Source organism: Stegostoma tigrinum, chromosome 11 (assembly GCF_030684315.1).
Source record: "Stegostoma tigrinum isolate sSteTig4 chromosome 11, sSteTig4.hap1, whole genome shotgun sequence".
NCBI classification, from domain to species: domain Eukaryota; kingdom Metazoa; phylum Chordata; class Chondrichthyes; order Orectolobiformes; family Stegostomatidae; genus Stegostoma; species Stegostoma tigrinum.
Window position 1 is genome coordinate 43,402,699 of NC_081364.1, and position 22,752 is coordinate 43,425,450.

At 39.4% G+C, this 22,752-nt stretch overlaps 1 protein-coding gene across 4 annotated transcripts in view; it reads left to right on the forward strand.

The window, feature by feature from the left end:
• The first annotated feature begins 7,453 nt into the window (after positions 1-7,453).
• Positions 7,454-22,752, forward strand: part of uba3 (ubiquitin-like modifier activating enzyme 3) — a 34,573-nt gene continuing 19,274 nt past the window's right edge. Inside the window, exons 1-8 of one of the 4 annotated variants that reach the window (XM_048547551.2) lie at positions 7,454-7,526; positions 7,640-7,678; positions 8,942-9,062; positions 12,190-12,270; positions 14,477-14,559; positions 15,121-15,201; positions 17,518-17,561; positions 21,663-21,727. In XM_048547551.2, coding sequence (XP_048403508.2) covers positions 7,507-7,526; positions 7,640-7,678; positions 8,942-9,062; positions 12,190-12,270; positions 14,477-14,559; positions 15,121-15,201; positions 17,518-17,561; positions 21,663-21,727 — 534 coding nt within the window. In that variant the 5' untranslated portion in view covers positions 7,454-7,506. Of the gene's footprint in view, positions 7,598-7,639; positions 7,679-8,941; positions 9,063-12,189; positions 12,271-14,476; positions 14,560-15,120; positions 15,202-17,517; positions 17,562-21,662; positions 21,728-22,752 lie in introns of those variants that run through there. The other 3 variants (XM_048547552.2, XM_048547553.2, XM_048547554.2) reach the window with 3 other exon arrangements.

Consider the following 22,752-nt stretch of genomic DNA (forward strand, 5'->3'; position numbering starts at 1 on the left):
CAGAACGCTCACACCTCCCCCATTTCTGATGAAGGGTCTAGGCCCGAAACATCAGCTTTTCTGTTCCTAAGATACTGCTTGGCCTGCTGTATTCATCCAGCTCTACACTTTGTTATCTCGGATTCTCCAGCATCTGCAGTTCCTATTATCTCCTATGCACTTTCACTCCCAGCTGCTGTTGAAATTAAAGGATATGAAAAAGAATTACAATTCTTCCTACTCTTCCCACAGCAACAAAACTGTGTAATAGCTATGAAATAATACTTCCTTAAAAAATTTAATTCACAGGATAACGCAGCAGGCCAAGCAGCATCTTAGGAGCACAAAAGCTGATGTTTCGGACCTAGACCCGTCATCAGAAAAGGGGGATGAGGAGAGGATTCTAAAATAAATAGGGAGAGAGGGGGAGGTGGACCGAAGATGGATAGAGGAGAAGATAGGTGGAAAGGAGAGTGTAGGTGGGAGGGGATAGATCAGTTTGGGGAGGACAGACAGTTCAAGGGGACGGGATGAGGTTAGTGGGTAGGAAATGCAGGATGCTGCTTGGCCTGTTTTGTTCATCCAGCTCCACACTTTGTTATCTCGGATTCTCCAGCATCTGCAGTTCCCATTGTCTGTGGTATATACACACAGTGCTGTTTGGGAGGGAGTGCCAGGATTTTGGCTCAGTGATATTGAAGAAATGACAAAATAGTTCCAATTTGGGAAGATGTGTGGCTTGGAGGGGAACACACAGATGATTGTCCTCCCATGCATTGGTGCCCTTGTCCTTCTAGATGGAAAAGTTATGGCTTTGTTATAGATATGTTGTAGATGATACACACTGCTGCAATGCACATTCACAGGGAAGGGGGTGAATGTTGAAGGTGTTGAATGGGGTGCCAATCAAGCACACTGTGTTGTCCTACATGGTGTTAAGCTGCTTGAGTGTTGTTGGAGTGTTGTCTACGTGTTAAGGTAATATGAGTTTATGTTATTACTCATCACACACCTAGACCGAAATCTGGCTTAATGGATCATACAGGTGCTGTGGTTTCTTTATTTAACAAAGTGGTATTTCACTGAAACACAAGCATAGAACACTGCAGATTTGTTTTTAACAATAAAAAAGAATTTTATTATGCAATAGGAATGCATATGAAACAGAATAACCCAAACTATTTACATATAACACAATATGAAAGATTTCAAAACACAGACAGAAATAAAATCCCATATATTCCCAACACCATCACTTTACAGGATTCAAATACCAGAGAGAGTTCCCTTCTCTATCACATCTATAGGCTTAATTTAACATTTTTAAAAATTCCTGGACTTGAGAGTTTGCTGGCCTTTTCCTTGGTTAGTCACACAACTGAGATTAACATTTCTTAACTTCAAATAATCCATTCATATTTCTAAGCAAAAACATCTGGTGTGGAATTTTAAAACTTAACCTCTTACACTGCAGTAACCTATCAACAATTCTGAACTCCCTTCTCTAGTAGAACCTGTTCTTACATCAAAACTCAGTTACATCCTCTGCAAACTGAAGTCAAATATTTTCCACTCTGTGATTTTTCTCCTTAAGCAAAATAAATAAACTTCTGATTCTTCTAAACTGAAACAAAGAAGCTAATGCTTTTCCATGTATACACTCTTCAATCATAAAACTGTCACAATACAAACAAATTCCCATTATCACTCCAGGAAATACACTTGCACACATACCAGTTTAAAATTCATCTCTAGAAAGACTGGCGACTGTTTCTTTTATTCATTCATGGATGAGTGCGTTGCTGGCTGGGCCAGCATTTACTGCACACCCCTAGTCACCCTTGAGAAGGTGGTGGTGAGCTACTTCTTGAATTGCTGAAGTCCATTTATTATTGGCACAATCATAATGCCATGAGGGAGGGAGTTCCAGGATTTTGACCCAGCAACACTGAAGGATTAACAATATGTTTCCAAGTCATGGTGAGTGGCTTGGAGGAGAATTTTTGATCTTGGTGATCCCATGTATTTGCAGCCCTTATCCTTCTCAATGGTAGTAGTTGTTGGTTTTGAAGGAAAGTTAATAATTAAATCCCCCGTACACATTGACCGACGTCCACATGTCATGAATACAAATTCACTCTAAAATAACTGATATAAATATGTATAGAGCTCTCACCTTACATCAGACAAGCAAGTGTAAAGTATTCCATCATATTCCTGTTATGCCCTATGAATCACGACAAGGTTTAGGAGGTGAGTTACTTTCAGCCAAATTTCTGCCTCTAACCAGCTCTTGGAGCCACTGTATTTATATAGAACATAGAACAGTACAGCACAGAACAGGCCTTTCAGCCCACGATGTTGTGCCGACCATTGATCCTCATGTATGCACCCTCAAATTTCTGTGACCATATGCATGTCCAGCAGTCTCTTAAATGACCCCAATGACCTTGCTTCCACAACTGCTGCTGGCAACGCATTCCATGCTCTCACAACTCTCTGTGTAAAGAACCCGCCTCTGACATCCCCTCTATACTTTCCTCCAACCAGCTTAAAACTATGACCCCTCATGTTAGCCTTTTCTGCCCTGGGAAATAGTCTCTGGCTATCAACTCTATCTATGCCTCTCATTATCTTGTATACCTCAATTAGGTCCCCTCTCCTCCTCCTTTTCTCCAATGAAAAGAGTCTGAGCTCAGTCAACCTCTCTTCATAAGATAAGCCCTCCAGTCCAGGCAGCATCCTGGTAAACCTCGTCTGAACCCTCTCCAAAGCATCCACATCTTTCCGATAATAGGGCGACCAGAGCTGGACGCAGTATTCCAAGTGCGATCTAACCAAAGTTTTATAGAGCTGCAACAAGATCTCTCGACTTTTAAACTCAATCCCCATGTTAATGAAAGCCAAAACACCATATGCTTTCTTAACAACCCTGTCCACTTGGGTGGCCATTTTAAGGGATCTATGTATCTGCACACCAAGATCCCTCTGTTCCTCCACACTGCCAAGAATCCTATCCTTAATCCTGTACTCAGCTTTCAAATTCGACCTTCCAAAATGCATCACCTCGCATTTATCCAGGTTGAACTTTCTAATTCTTGCCTCATTTTGTTCCACTTGGCTTTGTGATGATCCAAACATTACAACTCCTTTTTTTTGTTAGATTGGTTAGTTCAGTCCAGTTTCTGGTCAACTATAATCCCCAGGATATTCACAGTCGAGGATTCAGTGATGGTAATGAATTCCAATTCCGTGATAGTTAGAATCTCTCTTGTTGGAGATGGTCATTACCTGGAACTTGTGTGATGTAAATACTATTTGCCACATCAGCCCAAGCCTAGACATTATCCATATTTAGGACATGGACTGCTTCACTTCCTAAGGAATCACAAATAGTGCTGAACATATAGCAATTCCACTTCTGATCTTTCTGATGGAGAGGTCATTAATGAAGCAACTGAAGATGGTTAGGCCTAGGATACAACCTCGATGAATTCCTGTGGAGATGTTGTGACATTGAGATGACTGACCCCCAACAACCACAACCATCTTCCTTTTGGGCCAGGTGTAACTCCAACCAGTGCAGAGTTTCCCCAATTCCCTTTGATTCTGGTTTTGCTAGGGTCTTTAATGCCACACTTGGGTCAAATGCAGCCTTGAAGCCAAAGACAGTCACTCTCACCTCACCTGTAGAATTCAGCTCTTTTATCTACGTTTGAACCAAAGCAGTAATGAGGTCAGGCGGTGAACGGTCCTGTTGGAACTCAAACTGACTGTCAAATAGCAGGTTATTGCTAAGCAAGTGCTGCTTGAGTGCACTGTTGATGACACCTTCCATCACTTTATTGAGAGTAGACTGATGGAGTGCTAATTGTATTTGTCATGTTTTTCATTCTTACATCATTGACGTTGGATGTATTTGTTAAGTCTTCTCTAGTGAGTTGTTCACCACCATTCAAGCCTGGGTTTAGCAGGACTGCAGATTTGATCTGTTGGTAGTGGAATTGCTTAGCTCTGTCTATCACTTGCTGTTTATACAGTTTGGTGAGAAAGTAGTTTGTAGCTTCTTCAGGTTGATATCTCATTTTTAGGTTTGACTGGCACCAGTCCTAGCATGCTGTCCTGCAATCTCCATTAAAATTTGGAGCATAAAATTATGTGGAGCAATTATGTCAATTATGCAATGTATCCCTGAAAAATACAAGGAAATATAGTAATATCTCTGAATCTCTACAGTGTGGAAGCAGGCTATTTGGCCCATCGAGTCCACACCACCCTCCAAATAGGATCTCACCCACACTTCAGATCCTGCTTTTCCCATGGCTAATTGCCCCAACCAGATATCCCTGGACACTATGGGTAATTTAGCATGGCCACTCCACCTAACCTGCACATCTTTGGACTGCGGGAGGAAACCAAAGCACCTAGAGGAAACCCATGCAGACATGGGAGAATGTGCAAACTCCACACATACAGATGGATTAGATAGTGCAGACTACATCAAAGTATTTCATTTTAATCAATTTGCACTTGAATGGGGGAGAACTCAGAACTAAACTCGGAGACAAAACAAACTTGGGCTATTATTCGTCTGTCAATTTCTACTATCCTATTGTATAAACATTAGCATGCCAAAACTTCTTGCACATTTGATATTACTTTGTCTCCTACTTTAACAAAATTGGCAACTCATCCATTTCTCACAAATGAATGATGGTATTAAATGTCTGACGTAAAATACATATATCCTAATGCTGTACAGATTAGTTTTGGGCTTTAAGATTCAAATTTTCCATTTTCTGTGTTTTTCTTCTTTATTCTTCCCTGGGATGCAAGCATCACTGCCAAGGTCAGCATTTGTTGCCCATTCCTAATTGTATGCCAGGCCATTTCAGAAGGCACTAAAGAGTCTTGCTTTGGTCTGGAGTTTCATGCAGACTAGACTAGTTAAAGATGGCAGATTTGCTTCCCTAAAGGGCTTTAGTGAATCAAACATATTTTTAAAACAATCAATGATAGGTACATTACTGAGACTAGTGGATTTTTTTCAGCATTCCAAATTTTTGTATTGAACTTAAATTCCACCAGTTGCTGCCTCTGGATTACTGATGCAATAATATCACCACCGTGTCACCATCTTGTCCCGTGGGAGATTCTACAGAATTATTCAATGTCAACAAAAAGAACATTTATAGTTTTTTTACAGACCAATTTTGTACAAGTTTCACTGATGAGTTCTTGAAATTAACTGCTTTGGTTAAATGTGACATACTTTCTCCTTACAGGTAAACACAGTTCTATGCTTTCAAAGTTGTTTCTCAATCTACCTTGCAAATTATATGAGATAACAAGGTGTGGAGCTGGATGAACACAGAAGGCAAAGCAGCACCTTAGGAGCACGAAAGCTTTTGCATTTCAAGGCGAGTGGCATAATTAGATTGAAATGGAAATGTGCTGAGGGGACAGGATTGGAAGAAACAGTGACTTTGGCTACAACTGTGGCATTGTTCTAAAACTATTTACTTTGCTCAGGGCAAAGCCACTATTTTTTGCTCTTTAGCTTTCTAAAAGCAGAGTTGTCATGTAGTTCTGTGTGCTGAACAAATCAACAGTAGGGGACAAAAATTGGTGGCTTTGCCCTGAGCAAAGAAGATAGTAAATAGTTTTAAAACAATGCCACAATTGTAGCCAAAGTCATTGTTCCTCCCAATCCTACCCCCTCGCACATTTCCATTTCAATCTAATTATGCAACTGGCCTTGAAATGCAAAAGTTTGCAATAATTTTGTGAGATCATGAACTCCTGCCTACAGCAGAATTCCACCCATCCTGAAGAAGCAGCAATGTTGGGTAGTTGGTAGGAATATCTCTGACAGTGGTGGAAGCTGTGGTGGTTACACCATATTTGTGACAGCCTGGTACACAGACACACAGTAATGTATTCCTCCAGATCAGCAGGGTTTTGCGATTATGTCCTTATTTAGCCACTGCTGTTTAAAGACACTGCAGTCCACACAGAGTGGGGACAAAAATGGGAATAACTGTAACATTGGGATATTTCTAATCTTTGAATTGTCAGCATTTTTGCTTGTCTCAGCTGCTTTGTTTTTAATTCACAAATTTCACTAGAAATATTAATCATGTAGGTTGTAATAAAGTGAAGTGTGACCTCTGGAATTCTGAGCGGGAAACTGAATGAAACATGCTGTCTGCAGACAAATTGCTCAATTAAACCAATTGCTCTGTTTATAAGACTAGCACATGGGTGGAGTGAGAGTCAAGCAAAACACTAAGTTCTGTTTAAAACAGAGAGAGCGCCTTGAATTTTACAGGTCAATTAGTCTAACATCAGTTTGATAAAACTAATAGACACCATGATTGGTGGGCAAAGCAGGATATGGAGCATTCTATTAATGATATTATTGATTGGAGTTGGGTATTTGTTTTGGGGATATTTAAGTTTAATTGGTCATCTGCTATGGCTAGAGCAGCACGGTGGCTCAGTGGTTAACACTGCAGCAGGGACCCAGGTTTGAGTCCAGCCTCAGGCGACTGTCTGTGTGGAGTCTGTACGTTCTCCCAGTGCTCCAGTTTATTCCCATAGGCCAAAGATGTGCAGGCTAGGTGGATTGGCCATTAAATTGCCTGTAGTGTTGAGGGGTGTGTGGGTTATAAGGGGATGGGTCTGGGTGGGATGCTTCAAGGGGCGATGTGGATTTGTTGGGCCGAAGGGCCTGTTTCCATGCTGTAGGGAATCTATATAAAACAGATATTTCTGATGACTTTAATACCGATGTCATTTCTCAAAGGCATTTCCAGAACCTAAATTTTGCATAGCAATGGCTATCTCAATTCTTAAATTCTCAAATCCAAATCAATGTCCCTGAATAAAGATCTTTTACTCATAATTCAATTGTCTGAGTTTATAAGTGTCTCATATTGCCAACCTCTTCATCTCACTCAAAAATTCTGCATTGTTCCTGCAATATAGAGACTAAAAATGAACATGGCAGTCAAAATGCAACCTCACTGACCCAAATACAGATTGAGCATCCCCCAAATTTGATTTCTAAATCCCAACGTTTTGGGTTCCTTTTGACTAGCTACAAACAAACACAATGATTTTACTGAGCATTTTCCTATCCTCCACATTATGCAACAATCTGTGTTAAAAGTACAGACACTTGAGCTGCTGTTTAACATCTGCCAATGACAGCCGTGATCCGAACAACAGCAGCGACAATGAACTTCACTAACGTGCAATCTTGAATTTTTTTTTGTCTCTTTGCTAACCTTGGAGTACTGCAGAATCAACTTTGATCCACTTAACAGCAAGGTCTGACCACCAGTCACTGACAACCCAAACTGCAGGCTGTCCAAAGGCAAATGATGACGTCACTCCCTGACAGCCAGTTGTCTTGGGGGGATGGAGAAAGGATTGGCCGCTGGGATTGTGGGATGTCATGATTGGTCGGCGGCAATGGACCGTCCCAGCCGTGGCTGCGCTGGCTGATGGGAGCAGGAAAATATGGCGGATGTACCGGAGCCGTGAGTATCTCTGCGTGAACTCCGGCCGCTCAGGCCTCTCTCGCATTGACTTCTGCTCGTTCTTCTCTCGGGTGAGCATGTCTGAACCTTCTTTTATTCTCTCTTTTTTTTAGGGAGAAGAAAAGAAGGAAAGTAGAAGAGCACACTGACAAGTTAGTGTTGAATGAATTTAGCGGCCCTGATTTTCTGCTTGCGAGGTCTGAGGCTGGAGGCTTGTTATGAGCTGCAGCTCCGAGCAGTGGGATCAGTGCGGCCTCAACCTGCATCCTTATTCGTCCTAAACTCGGGAATTAACTGCTTGGAGGAATAGGAATATATTTTTTAAAGGAGGAGGAAATCTGTTGGGATTGCAATAAGTGTTAAAACATTAAATAGCCTTATTAAACATTTATTCATTGGCGTGAATTAAATTGACGTGACATGAACTAAATTGACGTGACATGAACTAAATTGACAGCTAAAAACTCCCAGTTGTGTTTTGCATCATTTGTATAGGAGACCTGATTAACGCATAACCAGTTTTAATTGGGGTAAATCTGTATTTCAGTCGTTGTCTAACTCGCTAAAGTTGTGATTAAATGTTATGTTTACATTTTTAGAAGTCGATTCTATGTGTTGCTTCTCAGCACCAAATAATCTCCTCTTCTATAATATGCAGCATTTTTTGAAATTTCTGACCCTTGTAATATTACTGAAATGTAAGAAAGAAATATTATAGGTCCTAACTGAATACCCGTATAAAAATGGTTCAAGGTAACAATCCCATGTCTTTTCAATTCGATTAGAAAGTCCCTAATTTTGATATAGTACTGTATGTATTTTGGCTCCTTTTCAATCCTGCTCCTTTATGTTATACTGGGCGCCCATGACAAATGTTTTGCTTGCATACTCATCTTTGATTGTAGCTTGTAAAGTTACAATCAGTAGTTTGTTTTTCTATTTTCTTTCCCTTGTCTATGCTACAGCACATTAGAACTATCCCTTGTTAGGAGGTTGTGGGGAATTGCAAATTCAGTGAAAATAATTTACACTTTAATTTTAGCTGGTGTCAGTGCTGCTTGTAAAATTTAACAACTATTCCAAGAAAGGATGTTTGCACCAGTTTTAATTGGGGTAAATCTGTATTTCGGTCGTTGTGTAACTCGCTAAAGTTATGATTAAATGTTATGTTTACGTTTTGGTGTTGAGATTGCTGAAAATTCCCCATCTGAGAGATTCTTTGTCTGATTTGAGGCCTTGTAATACTAAAGTAAAATTAGAGTTGTTTGAGGCTCATTCAGTCTCCATCTTTAAAGAAATGTAAATACTACTTTTGAGAATGTCTAAGACAAGTAGTTCTCTTAAATAATATTTCTAATAATTATGCTGTGTTGTGAAAACTAAATCTCTAGTTGAGTTTATTGTGTTCTGTGCAGAATGGCTGTTGATGGTGGGTATGGGGACACTGGAGACTGGGAAGGTCGCTGGAATCACGTGAGGAAGTTCCTTGAGCGTTCAGGACCGCTCTCACACCCTGACTTTGAACCAAGTACTGAAGTGAGAAACGTTGTTATAAATCTAAGTTTGGTACTTGATAGCAGCTGTGAATTTCTTTTTGCTTTTGCTAAATGTTTATGTCACAGTGAGAACAAACAACGTCGGATATCAGTAAGTCACGCAATAGCTGCTTAAATTAGGAAACCTACCACTGATGCAAAACCTCAATATTCTGTTTTGCTGTTTTTGTTTGCTGACACAAAACAACAGCTTTGAGCAAACTCTCGAGTTGCAACATCTATAAACAGTATTTCCTTATCTTTGTGGTGAAATGTAGATAGCTTGTCTGGTTTGTCAAAATCCTGCTAATGGGTTAAGTTTAAAATTCCCCTGTTTGTGGCTACAAATTGAAAGCAATCGATTTAGGTCTAAAATCTTAGTCTGTTACATTTTAGTCAGTTTCTATTTTTAATGTAAACACACGAATTTTCATGCAAAAGTTTGGAAAATGGAATTTGCTGCCATACCACAGTAATTGAAACACTGACTTTAGTGCATTTCAAGGGTCATGAGATGAGCACACAATGGAGAAAGCAATAGAATGATTGAGTAAAATGAAGAATCTAGCTGCAATTACAACTTGTTACCAGATTAACGTTGTGATGTCTTAATTTTGTACATCCCAGTTACTTTGCCTTACTGTGCAAGATCAGCTGCTTTGTAGATTTCCAAATTGCCATAGCTTGTTCCATTTAATTGGAAATATAAATACATTAATGGAAGCATTATGGACAATTAGGGACAGAACGTATGTATTTTTCAAGCAATATCCTCCACACAAATTCCATTTTGTACCGTGTGCCTTTGTTTTATCAGTGATTTGACTTCAGAGCAAATTTTCAAAGGCCTTTTTAAAATCTTAATATACCAGATCTGCTGTTTCTGTCAATAGACTGCAGTCTTTGTAGCTACTTGTAATTGGCAGTTGGGAAATGCTCATAGCTCCTGGTCATGTAGCACAGAAGAGGTCTCTGGCCTATCAAGTCGGCACCGAATCCCACTTTCCAGCATTTGACTTATAGCCTTGAATGTTAGGACCTTTCAATTGCACATTGATGTACTTTTGAAAAGTTGAGATTTTCCGAAGGTTGCAGGAACAGCAACTCATATTCCGCTTGGGAACCCTGCAGCCCAATGGTATCGATGTGGACTTCACCAGCTTCAAAATCTCCCCTTCCCCCACTGCATCCCAAAACCAGCCCAGTTCGTCCCCTCCCCCCGCTGCACCACACAACTAGCCCAGCTCTTCCCCTTCACCCACTGCATCCCAAAACCAGTCCACCCTGTCTCTGCCTCCCTAACCTGTTCTTCCTCTCACCCATCCCTTCCTCCCACCCCAAGCCGCACTTCCATCTCCTACCTACTAACCTCATCCCTCCTCCTTGACCTGTCTGTCTTCCCTGGACTGACCTATCCCCTCCCTACCTCCCCACCTATACTCTCCTCTCCACCTATCTTCTTTTCTCTCCATCTTCGGTCCGCCTCTCCCTATTTATTCCAGAACCCTCACCCCATCCCCCTCTCTGATGAAGGGTCTAGGCCTGAAACGTCAGCTTTTGTGCTCCTGAGATGCTGCTGGGCCTGCTGTGTTCATCCAGCCTCACATTTCATTATCTTGGATTTTCCAGCATCTGCAGTTCCCATTCTCACTGCACATGCTAATATTTGGCTTTGTATGTACTTTTACTTATAATGATATTATCCCCAACATTGAATACCCTCCCAAAATTATATTTATAGTGTACAAACAGAGAACATCTGATCTACTTCATCCAAAGAGTTGTGAGCCTATGGAATTCATTACTGCAGGAAGTAGTTGATGTCAAAACATTAAATGTATTCAAGAGGTGACTAGATGTAGCACTTGGGGTGAATGGCATCAAAGGTTATGGGGAGAAAGCAGGATTAGGCTATTGAGTTAGATGAGCAGCCATGACCGTGAAGAATGGTGGATCGGGGCCGAATGGCTGCCTCCTGCTACTATCTTCCATGTTTCTAAAATATAGCTAATCGAATTTCAAGATGCTAAAATTGGTTGTTTTTTTTTGTAAAATATTGTCCATTAGAAAGAAACAAAAATTCCAATTAGAAATAAAAGGTGCAACTTGTCACACAAATTATTCAAATCAAGGATTATCAGGTGCTTTCAGAGTTTTTGTGCATTCAGTTTGGATTATGTAACCAATTATGAAAGTTGCTATCTTCCCCACATTCTGATGCACATTTACATTTAAAATCAAGCACAATTCACAAGAGGAACATATCTACCATAGATATTTTGTAGCCAAGCTATGCTCATCACTTCTATGTGTGTGCATATGGGGACAGACTTGGCAAAAAGGAATAGCTTTTTAGTTGCTGGCCTGGGTTTTGTGGGGCTTTGACTGTGAGCTGTAAGTAAGGGCAAGAGCAGATGAATGCAGAAATTGTCTCATTCCCTGTTGTGCTAAGATTGTACTGTGACCCTACACTAACCCAACAACAATAAATCAGTTAATTTGGCAAAAACTCCCCCTTATCCTATGCGATATAACAGGTCTACTTGCTCAATTGAGTAATAACTATTGTTGAACAATAGAGCCGACACTGAAAAATTTGATATGTGTGGAGTATTGTTAATGACTCCATTATGATTAATTGGTAGATATTAAATTATTTTTAAAGTACTTTATTTCCTTTATTCAGCTTCCACCTTCACCCAACATGTATATTCTAATGTTTAGTGTACAGTTTTTAACAAAAAGTTTTTTTCGGCGCTTTTCAACTACCCGTGAGGACACCTATGTGATTGGCTGCTTAGTTAACTTGATGACATAATTCCTGCTTCACATTAACAGTACCCTAAAGAATGTTGTAATCTGCTGCATGGGTCACAAATACATGCAGTGGAAATTGATAGATTTCTCAGCAAGTCTTTTTACAAGGTCACCAGTTAGCATTCTTGCTTTGCTCACTGCACAATCCAGGCTGAAATACATTTAATGTTCTGAAACATACAGTTTATTCTTTCTGTGGACACAAAATTAATTTAAGTCAACTGCATGGAAAATTTGTTGTAAGCCTTAAAATAGCTGTTAAATGTTTTGCTTCTGTGATGTTGACTGAGCTGTAATATTTATTTCCGCAGTCACTCCAATTCCTTCTAGAGACCTGTAAAGTTCTAGTTATTGGAGCAGGAGGTTTAGGATGTGAACTCCTTAAAAATCTGGTAATGTATTTTTTAACTTCATTTTCTTAATTTCAAAACTTTGAATTCAGAGTCATCTCATCCCAAAAATGTTTTGTTTTTGAATTACGTCTCTCCGGATATCAATATTATGTCAAGATTTGTTGCATCCTGTACATACACTAAAGTATGATCCGGCTGCAGTATGCATACAGTGCTTGTGTGTGCATGTGCTGAAACGTAGCTCTCTAAATTAGTAATGTTGCATATGTGAAGGTGTAGGAAAGAACAGGCCTTAGGCTAAATGTTGGAAGACAAAGCTCATCTGTTAACCTGCTCCCACAACACAACACTGTCATCAGACTACCAAGATCCACAGTGAGGTATTGTGCAATGTAGATCATCCTTGTACCTTAAGAGTTTCCTCCATTGAGGCCAACATTATCAAAGGCACTCAGCATCATCTCTAGTGTGCCAGCATAGCCTTCATCTGTTTGAGGTAAAAATTAAAGATCTCAAAGTCAGCACTAAGTTCATAGGCCACAATGTTATCTGTTCTCTGGTTTGTATTGGAGAAATGGACAAATTCACATTATCACTCCACAAGACTCCATATCTTTACCTCTGACACACGCCACTTTAAAATCATGGCTCCAGAAAGTCTAACAAATTCATACACGTACAGAAGTCCAGAACTCTCAAGTCAGTAGTTCTAGATCAACATCTAAATGAATTACATTATTCTATATAAACCACGCACCTGGCATCAGAAAAGACAATCACTTGCCATTCTTTCTCATTTGATGTGATATCATTTGTTCTGTTAGCGTTTTGATGCAACTGCAGCAGGTTGACCTTGACAGTAATCCCCATGTCCAATGCAAGAATAAAGACAATTTAGCCACTGCTGTCAAAGTCGGAATTTATTGGTCATTCATAATTACCCTTGAGATTTTGGTGGTGGACTGCTGCTTAGCTGCAATCCATGTCGTGAAGGTATTCCACAATTATGATAATGGGAGAACAGCAACCTCTGTCCATATTAGGGGAACATCAGATTTGGAAGGGAGCTTTGCATTTAGTGGCATTCCTCATCCCTGCTGCTTATGACTTGTGAGGATGTAGAGCTTGTGGATTTGGTGGTTCAAAACCTTGGTGAGTAGCTGAATCGGGTTTTGTCGATGACAGGGTGGTGGGGGTGGAGGTAGTGGTCACTTTCTTATTTCTCAGTGTTTATTTGAAGATGTCATTCAGGGATTTTTTAAAAGGTCCTTTTACATTCTCATTAACTACTTTATTAGAAGTTATGGTCATATGTGGGGGATTTGGGCTTGCACCAAAGTAGAATTAGAACAATTCACTAGTATTCTATATCATGACTGCTCCATTAAACCTAAAGTTACTATACAGAAAGAAAGCATTCATTTCCTAGAAATTGTAGTGTTTAAATTGGCACAATAAAGCAGGCATAAGTTAGCAACAAAAGTTGTTTTTTAAAAAAACCTGACATTTCTAGACATATAACACGGGCTTACTGTGAGTTGGTGAAGACAGTGAATCTAGATCTGAATCAAATAACTTTCGTCCAGGTGATGTTGAGCTTCTTCAGTGTGTTGAAACTGCAATAGTTCAAGCAAATGAAGAATATTTATCACACACCTGATTTGTGCATTATAGATAGCAAAAAACTTTGGGAAAACCCAGATTACCTACCTCCTGGCCTGTACTTGTATGCCTATAAGCTAAAGAGGACATTATTACCCCAACCTTTCTCTCTCATCAGCTTTTTGACTTTTGAATCAAGTGACTTCATTTTATCCTGCTGTAGTTCTAAGGGCTTGCTCAGCTGATTATTTGCTTCCTTCTTGACCTTCAGGTCACGTAATCCTCTTGCCCCACTCATGTTCAAGAAGTTTTGGTACAGCCAACTATCACTGTCCCACAGCTGCAAATACCTTTGTGGTTTAACGTGATTTGAGTCTAATGTTGTTTAACTTTGCTATATAGGATGTCTGAGCTCCTTAATGCAGCTGTATTTTATTGAACTTTGTGTGATTGAAAAGGGCAGCTCAACCAGAAATCATATTATAATAGAGCTTGAAACACTTTTACATGGACTTTTGTAATGTCAGCTATAGAATATTCCCAGCATCCCCAGACCACTTAGCGTTTCAAATCAAACTGAGTGTAGAAAGATTGTTCAGTAACTTTGCTATGTGCTGCCACTGATCTCATCCTCTTACCGCAGGCTCTAATGGGCTTCAGACAAATTGATGTCATTGATATGGATACAATAGATGTTTCTAATCTGAACAGACAATTTTTATTTCGGTGAGTAATTATATACAGTTGGATTGTGAATTTTGCTGTTATGATTTCTGAACTAAATCTTCAGTGTTAGATTTTGTATAAGAGATACTTTAAAGTTATAAAAGTTTAATTTATAAAGACATTGTAATCTCTAGTACAGATGTACCATTGTTTTTTTGCATTGAAATAGTTTTTGTTCCATGACACATGTTTCTGAGTGCAGCATTGTCCGTTCCAAATGACCAGTTTAAAAAAGCTTAATTTATAAAAGTTTTGTAAAATTTAAATGTTTTACCTTATTTAATTCAAATGGATTTCATTTAAATCATGTGCAAAAAATTTTGTATTCACTTGCTTTAGTGTAGTGGTTACCCCGTACCAAGGAGTATATTATACAGAAAGTTGGATGGGACATTCTGAATCTGACTGTTTGCATCATGAAATTCTGGTGGAATTTTTCTGTCCTAATATTTTTGGAGCAGTGCAATTTTTAACCTGGTTTCTCGACCCCATTACAAATACTTTGCAATTTATTGAGGGATATTAATGATTTTCTGTTCTGTCAACTTTGTTTTGAAACAGACCAAAAGATGTAGGAAGGCCAAAAGCTGAAGTAGCTGCTGAGTTTGTTAACAATCGAATTCCTGGTTGCAATGTAGTACCGTATCCTTTGTTTAGAAAATAATTTTGTTTGCAAAGTAAGGTGTAATTAATGTAAAAATGAAATTCACCTTCAACTAGATGACCATAAACCTTTTTTACGGAATGCTCACCTGTGAAGTTAGATACTAGATTTTTAAAGCATTTAAGTTGATACGTCTCTTTTTTTCCTCCCCACCCCTGCCCAACCGAAGGTAACTGAGTTGTTCTGAAATTTAGTGTAGTTTTTATTGCTCATAATGCTCCACACTTCACTGCAATTCTGAAGGGAGACGTGAAATTTGAACTTCAACTTGTGACGTACTGTAACATGGTTTGCTGTGTTTGTATCAGTAAATAATTCAGGCTGCTACTTTGCTTTGAATTTGTTACAGCTGTTTCTATTTATCCCTTTTCACTTTGGTTCTTTTTCCGTTATTTTGTCTCTGATTCTGTACATACATTCTATACAAAGTTTAATATTTGATCAGCTTTGAGCTTTTCTGATGCTTAGTATGGGACAATGCTACGCCTCTTTCTGATGTAGTGTTGTACTTTCTAACTGGTAACTAAGATCCTATGTTCTACCATAGCATTACAAGTTAACGTTGGAAAGGCCAATGCAGCACAAGTGCAAAAAAAAGCAGTGACAAGACAGTATGTTAATGTGAATCACATAAGTTCTTCTGTGTCTATCTTTGTCCATGTAATCATATACGACAGAATATAATGGTCATAATTAACGTTTTAATTGATCTTCTAACTGGCATAAATCTGCAACTATAGGGCACTAGCTGATGTCCTTGAGACAGAGGAAGTTAGTCAAGCAAGGAACAGTGGTATAAATAATGCTAAAGATACCAATCAACTTGCATAAATATCTTATTTGTAAGAACTCAATCTTCTCTGTCCTGCTGCCCCAGCAAGATCTTAAGTTCTTTAAATTAAACTCATAAAGACTAGAAGGCTTTTTGCAAATGAGGAATTTGCAGTCCTCTTTTCAACAGTATTAAATCCTTAGCTGAAACTGCATCCATAAAGAACTATCAACACAGGAGTATGTGTTAATTAGGAGCTGTGTTGCGATTTATTGGCCCAGATTTTTCTAAGCCAAGAAAGAATGACTTTTACTACATTCATGACATAGAGGTTCCAGACTCTCAGAATGCCTGCCAGCAGAGATTTTTAGTGATAGGATATCTGACCAAATGTGGCATTCTTTACATGGGGTTGAAGGCATTTGTGAGCAAGGTAAGCAGCAGAAAAACTCTTCAATCATGTTGAAGAATACCCACCAAGCTATGCATACTAAATAAAAGAGGGATTTTTTAAAAAGTTCTAACTTGCTTTCAATTAATACGTGAATTTTGGTATTTAGGGGACTAATTAAATATCTGGAGTATTATATACAGTCCTGTGCTTACACTTTTCGGCATGATGTGAATCCATTAGAGCGAGTGCAGAAGAGATTTTAGAGAATGGTTTTAGAGATGAGAAACTTAGATTGGAGAAGTTCAGACTGTTCTTGGAGAGGGAGGATTTGGTTGTAGTTTAAAAGATTGAGGTGTCTGGTCAGTAGATAGGGCAAAACTGTTTTCCCCCTTCATAAATAGGTTTGAGAATTAGAAGTTTTTCAAAAGAAGCACATGCAAGGTGAGAAACCTTTTCACACTGAGTGGTTTAGATCTGGTTAGCTAAGGCATTCAAAAGTGTATTGATTCTATTTAAGTAGTTATCCAATGTGCGGGACTACAAGGAAAGGGCAGGAGTTTGACACTCAGCACCAGTTCATGAACATTTTGACTTCATCAGCTGATTGTCTTCAGTTTGTGTCATAACAATTGTGTGATTCACTGACAGGAGTGACATACTTCAAATGAGGCATTAAACGTGATTTGTGTTCACAATGGATGCGGAAACAGTCCAATGGCATTATTTTGTTGGGGTAATTGAGTTCACCAAGGAATCCTGGTCTGTATTTATTCCTCAGTCATTATCACCAAAACTGACAGGATGATTGGTCATTTGTCTTTACTGGTGTCTGTGAAACCTTGTTGCATTTAAATTGACTGCATTTTGCTACATTAAAGCAGTCAATCAGGTGTGATGTGCTGAGGTTATTTTTAGTTTAAAGTTTAATTATCTGATAAATGGCAGTATGTTGTAGACATGATGTGCATAATGACATACTTATAGTTTGCCTATTTGAAGCTAGCCTGAATTCTACAATTATGTTTTACTGTCAAGGAATCTTGCCAGAGATGATGATGTTCCTAAACTGAAATGAGAATATACCATAGTTATGTAATGAGTTAAAATAATTCTTAACTGCATTCTCAGGCATTTTAAAAAGATACAAGATTTTAGTGAATCCTTTTACAGACGTAAGTACTAGCTCCTGCTGAAATCTGCCAATTTTTCAACACTTTCCTATTTTGTTAACAATGATGCAGGTTCTTTAGACTCTGATCCTATTAAAGTCGGTAACCAAAAGTTATACTGACAGCTTTATGTACAAATGTATTCTCTCTGTGATAAATAAGCACTTTAAGAAGGCTGTGTTTAGAATTTGCTTGATCATGGAATGCATTAATCATTATAGTTCTTGAATCTCAGCAGATCCAAGATATACATGAAATGTATTTTGAGACATCGAGCTTCTTACAACATTCCACTCAGGAGTGTACTTGCTTCTTTAAATGGTTCATGGCCATTGTGATTTTGATATGCTTTGACTTAACTATCTTCTAAAAGTTGTGATAACCAAAAATAGTACTTTCCTGTCATATTGGTGATTTACTACTGATTATCTGCTAGGTTATTATTAGGTTGATTCTCAGTTGCCGCATCCAATTGATCATTCTTCATTTTTGTGCCTGGACAGTAGTAGCTATTTGATTGTGATGTCAGGCATCATTGTCAAGTTGATTTTTGAATATTACAGGCACAAGTTGAGCTATTCAGAGGACTGACTTGAAATAATCTAACTCTTAATGTTATGATCTCAAATCTCAATATTTTTGGGTGTTTTTGGAAATCAGAAAATCTAAGTATTTACTTCAAGAATTAGGTCACAAAGTTAATGGTTTCAAAGAAAAAAATTACTGCACAGAAATTAAAGAACATGAAAACTAACAATTTCACTCTCTTGGTTATGTTAAAGGTACAATGAACACAGTTACTTTTCCAAAAACCAAACTCGTATACACCCCCTAATCATTCAAATCATACACTCCAAAAAGAAAATAGAAGACTAACTACATGGTCTAGATTCAACTTTGTCTCTCATGACCTTCAGATTTTTAAACAATTTGCGAGCACAGTTTCAACTGATTCTTACTCAAAAGCAATGTTCCTTGCATCCAACCTGTTGTAAAATTTAAGATTCATCTATTTCAACACAACATTTATACACACTACTCCATGAGGAAATTACCTTTCTGTTGATTCTTTTTCTGTTTTTTTAATCCTCCAGATATTGGAAGACAACTGCTTTTCTTTCAGAGGAACCTAGTTTTTCAGGGGAAAACTCCAATACAGCATAAAATATAAGTTTTTCCTAAATGCAAAGGAGGATTACGATGTACATGACTCAAAACAAATCCTTCATGTTTTAAATAGATTAGAAATCAGCCGTAGAATCCCTGATTTTGGCGAGGGAGCACGTCTTTTCTGGCCCTAATCTCTCCATTCACTATTATTGACTGTGTATTTATGGACGTGGAATTGAGCCAAGTTTTGATGACTTAACCTTCTCTCTTAAAAGCTGCTTGCCATTCCTGTCAAAACTCAATCAAGATGAGTAGACTGAGTGTGACTGTGTAGCCTGTTCTGTATTGTAATGAAAAAGCTGATACCTTTTAGGAAAAGAGGCAATTTTAACAAAATTGAAATAGTTACTTTCTCAACCTACTTACCTGCTGTATTTGAACCACATTCTCTTCATATAAAGCTTGAAAGAAACATCAAAGTTTTAAATTTTTTCAAGGCAGTTGCTTAATCTGTGTGCTAGACTGGGTTTGGTAAGGTTAGATCACATGGGATCCACGCCGAGCTAGCCAATTGAATACAAAATTGGTTTGAGGGCAAGAGACAGAGGGTGGTTGTAGAGGGATGTTTTTATTAAATTTGAGGCCTGTGACCTTTGGTGTGCCACAAGGACTAGTGCTGGGACCACTGCTTTCGCTCATTCGTATTAATGATTCTGATATGAACATGGGTGGTATGGTTAGTAAGTTTGCAGACGACACCAAAATATATGGTATAGTGGACAGTGAGGAAGTTTGTCTGAGTGCAACGGGACCTTGATCAGATGGACCAGTGTGCCAAGGAGTGGCAGATTAAGTTTAATTTAGATAAATGTGATGTGTTATATTTTGATAAGGCAAACCAGGGAAGGACTAGTACAGTAAATAGTAGGGCCTTGAGTGTTGCCAGAGACCAAGGAGTACAGTGCATTGTTTCTTAAAGGTGGAGTCAATGGTAGACAGGTCTGCATCTACAATCTGACCTCACCACCAAAGACATTTTTCCCACCCCACCTTGTCAGCCTTCTGGAGAGACCACCGTCTCCGCGACTCCTTTGTCCGCTCCACACTCCCTTCCAACCCCACCACACCCAGCACCTTCCCCTGCAACCGCAGGAAGTGCTACACCTGCCCCAATACCACCTCCCTCGCCCCTATCCCAGGCCCCAAGATGACTTTCCACATCAAGTAGATGTTCACCTGCACATCCGCCAACGTGGTATACTGCATCCGCTGTACACGGTGTGGCTACCTCTACATTGGGGAAACCAAGCGGCGGCTTGGGGACCACTTTGCAGAACACCTACGCTCGGTTCGCAGTGAACAACTGCACCTCCCAGTTGCGAACCATTTCAACTCCCCCTCCCGTTCCTTAGACGACACGTCCATCCTGGGCCTCCTGCAGTGCCATAATGATGCCACCTGTAGGTTGCAGGAACAGCAACTCCTATTCCGCTTGGGAACCCTGCAGCCCAATGGTATCAATGTGGATTTCACCAGCTTCAAAATCTCCCCTCCCCCACTGCATCCCAAAACCAGCCCAGCTCGTCCCAGACTGCCTAACCTGTTCTTCCTCTCACCTACCCCTTCCTCCCACCTCAAGCTGCACCTCCATTTCCTACCCACTAACCTCATCCCACCCCCTTGACCTGTCCGTCCTTTCCGGACTGACCTATCCCCTCCCTACCTCCCCACCCATACTCTCCTCCCCACCTATCTTCTCCTCTATCCATCTTCAGTCCGCCTCCCCCTCTCTCTCCCTATTTATTTCAGAACCCTCTCCCCATCCCCTTTTTCTGATGAAGGGTCCAGGCCCAAAACGTCAGCGTTTGTGCTCCCGAGATGCTGCTTGGCCTGCAGTGTTCATCCAACTCCACACTTTGTTATATTGGTGAAGAAGACTTTGTATACTTGCCTTCATTACTCAATATTATGACCATAGGAGTTGGGAGGTCATGTTGTGGCTGTACAGGACATCGGTTAGGCCAGTTTTGGAATACTCGGTTCAGTTCTGGTCACATTGTTGAACTTGAGAGGAAGCAGAAAAGATTTACAGTGATGCTTCTGGGACTGGACAATTTGAGCTAAAGGGAGAGGCCAAATAGCCTGAGGCTATTTTTCCTTGCAGTGTCAAGACACTTGGAGAGGTTTATAAATCCTTGAGGGACATAGATCGGGTGAATAGCCAAGGTCTTTTTTTTTTCTCAGCTGGGGGAGTCCAAAACGAGACAACACAGGTTTAAGGTGAGAAGGGAAAGATTTTAACAGGACCTGCAGGTAACATTTTCACATGATGGATGTATGGAATGAGCTGCCAGATGATGTGGTGGAGGTGGTACAGATACAACATTTAAAAGGCATCTGAATTGCTTTATGAATAGGAAGGGTTTAGAGGGATCTGGGCCAAAAGTTGGCAAAAGGGACTAAGTCAGATTGGCGTGCCTCGTCAGTGCGGCTGAGTTGGACTGAGGGGTCTGTTTCCATTCTGTATGACTCTATGACACTAAGTCAGGTTTGAAGTGAAGGAAATCAAATAAATTAGGGTCTCTCTTTTTTTTGCCTGTGCTAACTGAACCTTGAGTTTACTGTGCTTATGAAAGTGCACACTTCAAAGTGAGAGGTTAAACGGAATTGTTTATATCAAATTAATACTAAAGGGCGTTATACTAAATAAAATAACAAAGCTTTCCTTGGTTCTGATCAGTTTTCCTTTCTAGTAAAACATTTGAAAAATAATTGGTCATTCTGTGGCGTTTTGTGTGCAAACCTATTGTTATGTTCACTTATATTCAATAACTGGACTCATTATTGTTTGCACACTATTTCAAATCATTTAAGACACTTGATATTATACTTGTATAGCAAAACTTTATCTAGCTGGAATGTGGAAATCATTGACTCATAATGGGGAAAAGAGATTCAACTCACTCTTGGTAAAAAGTACTACTTTTGTTTCAGAATTTCATATCGTCATTAGTGGATTAGATTCTATCATCGCCCGACGATGGATCAATGGAATGTTGGTATGAATAGTAACAGTAATAGTTCAATGGAGAACAGCAATTATTTGGGAACAATTAAATGGCAACAATCCAGTGAAGAAATTCACATAGCATCACCATAAAAACAAACTTTAGCTGCAGCGGAATAGTCACCCAAATACCAGATGAATTTAAGACACAAAATGCTGAACTCATTCAGCAGATCAGGCTTGTTGAGATGGGAACAATTAGGTTAATGACTATTAACTTAATTAAATTACCAGACAGCATCTTGTCAATACCTGTTTATGAAACTGGTTTCACTCTGTTTCCTTTCTTTTCCCTAAGTGGTTGTTCTGGGCACTGTAGACATCTGTAGTTATTTTGATCATCCTGGTCAAGGCTGTTATGACATACCTCCAGGGGGTAGATGGGTCTTGAACTTGGCCCTTCTAGTCCAGAGGCTGCTGTACAATTAGTGCTCTTTCTCAGCATTTGTAGATATTTTCATATCACCTGTTCGGCAGTGTTATTACTCACCTCCACGGCAGGTAAGACTTGAACCTGGGCCTCTTGGCTCAAAGATGAGGACAGCACCACTACACCACAAGATCCTTTGAAAGCATTTGTATGCTGGTGATTGACACTCTGACATGTTCTAGTAAGAATTGTAATAATAATTTTAATTAAGTGATTATTAAAAAGTAAGTAAAACTGATTGAAAACTAAAAAAACATTTTTGTGTGCCCCAGAAAAATGACATTCGTTCATTGCCTAAAGCAACTTTTTCCTAGACTTCAGTTCCTCTAAGGCATTGGCTACTAACAAGAATTTTATCCCAGTGGCACAAAAAATTGCTCTCCAATTAGCTTTGATCTGTCCTACCTTTTTGAATTAATTTCATGTCCCAGAGTTGCTCACTGGTAGCCTGCTTTACATTTATATATAGGTTGACCCTAACCTACGTGTGCTTATAGTTATGAATGAGATCCCATATTAATTTTAAAGACGGATGTGTGAACGTTTTCTCATTTATAAATGGCCATTTTATATTGTACTGTGTTCCA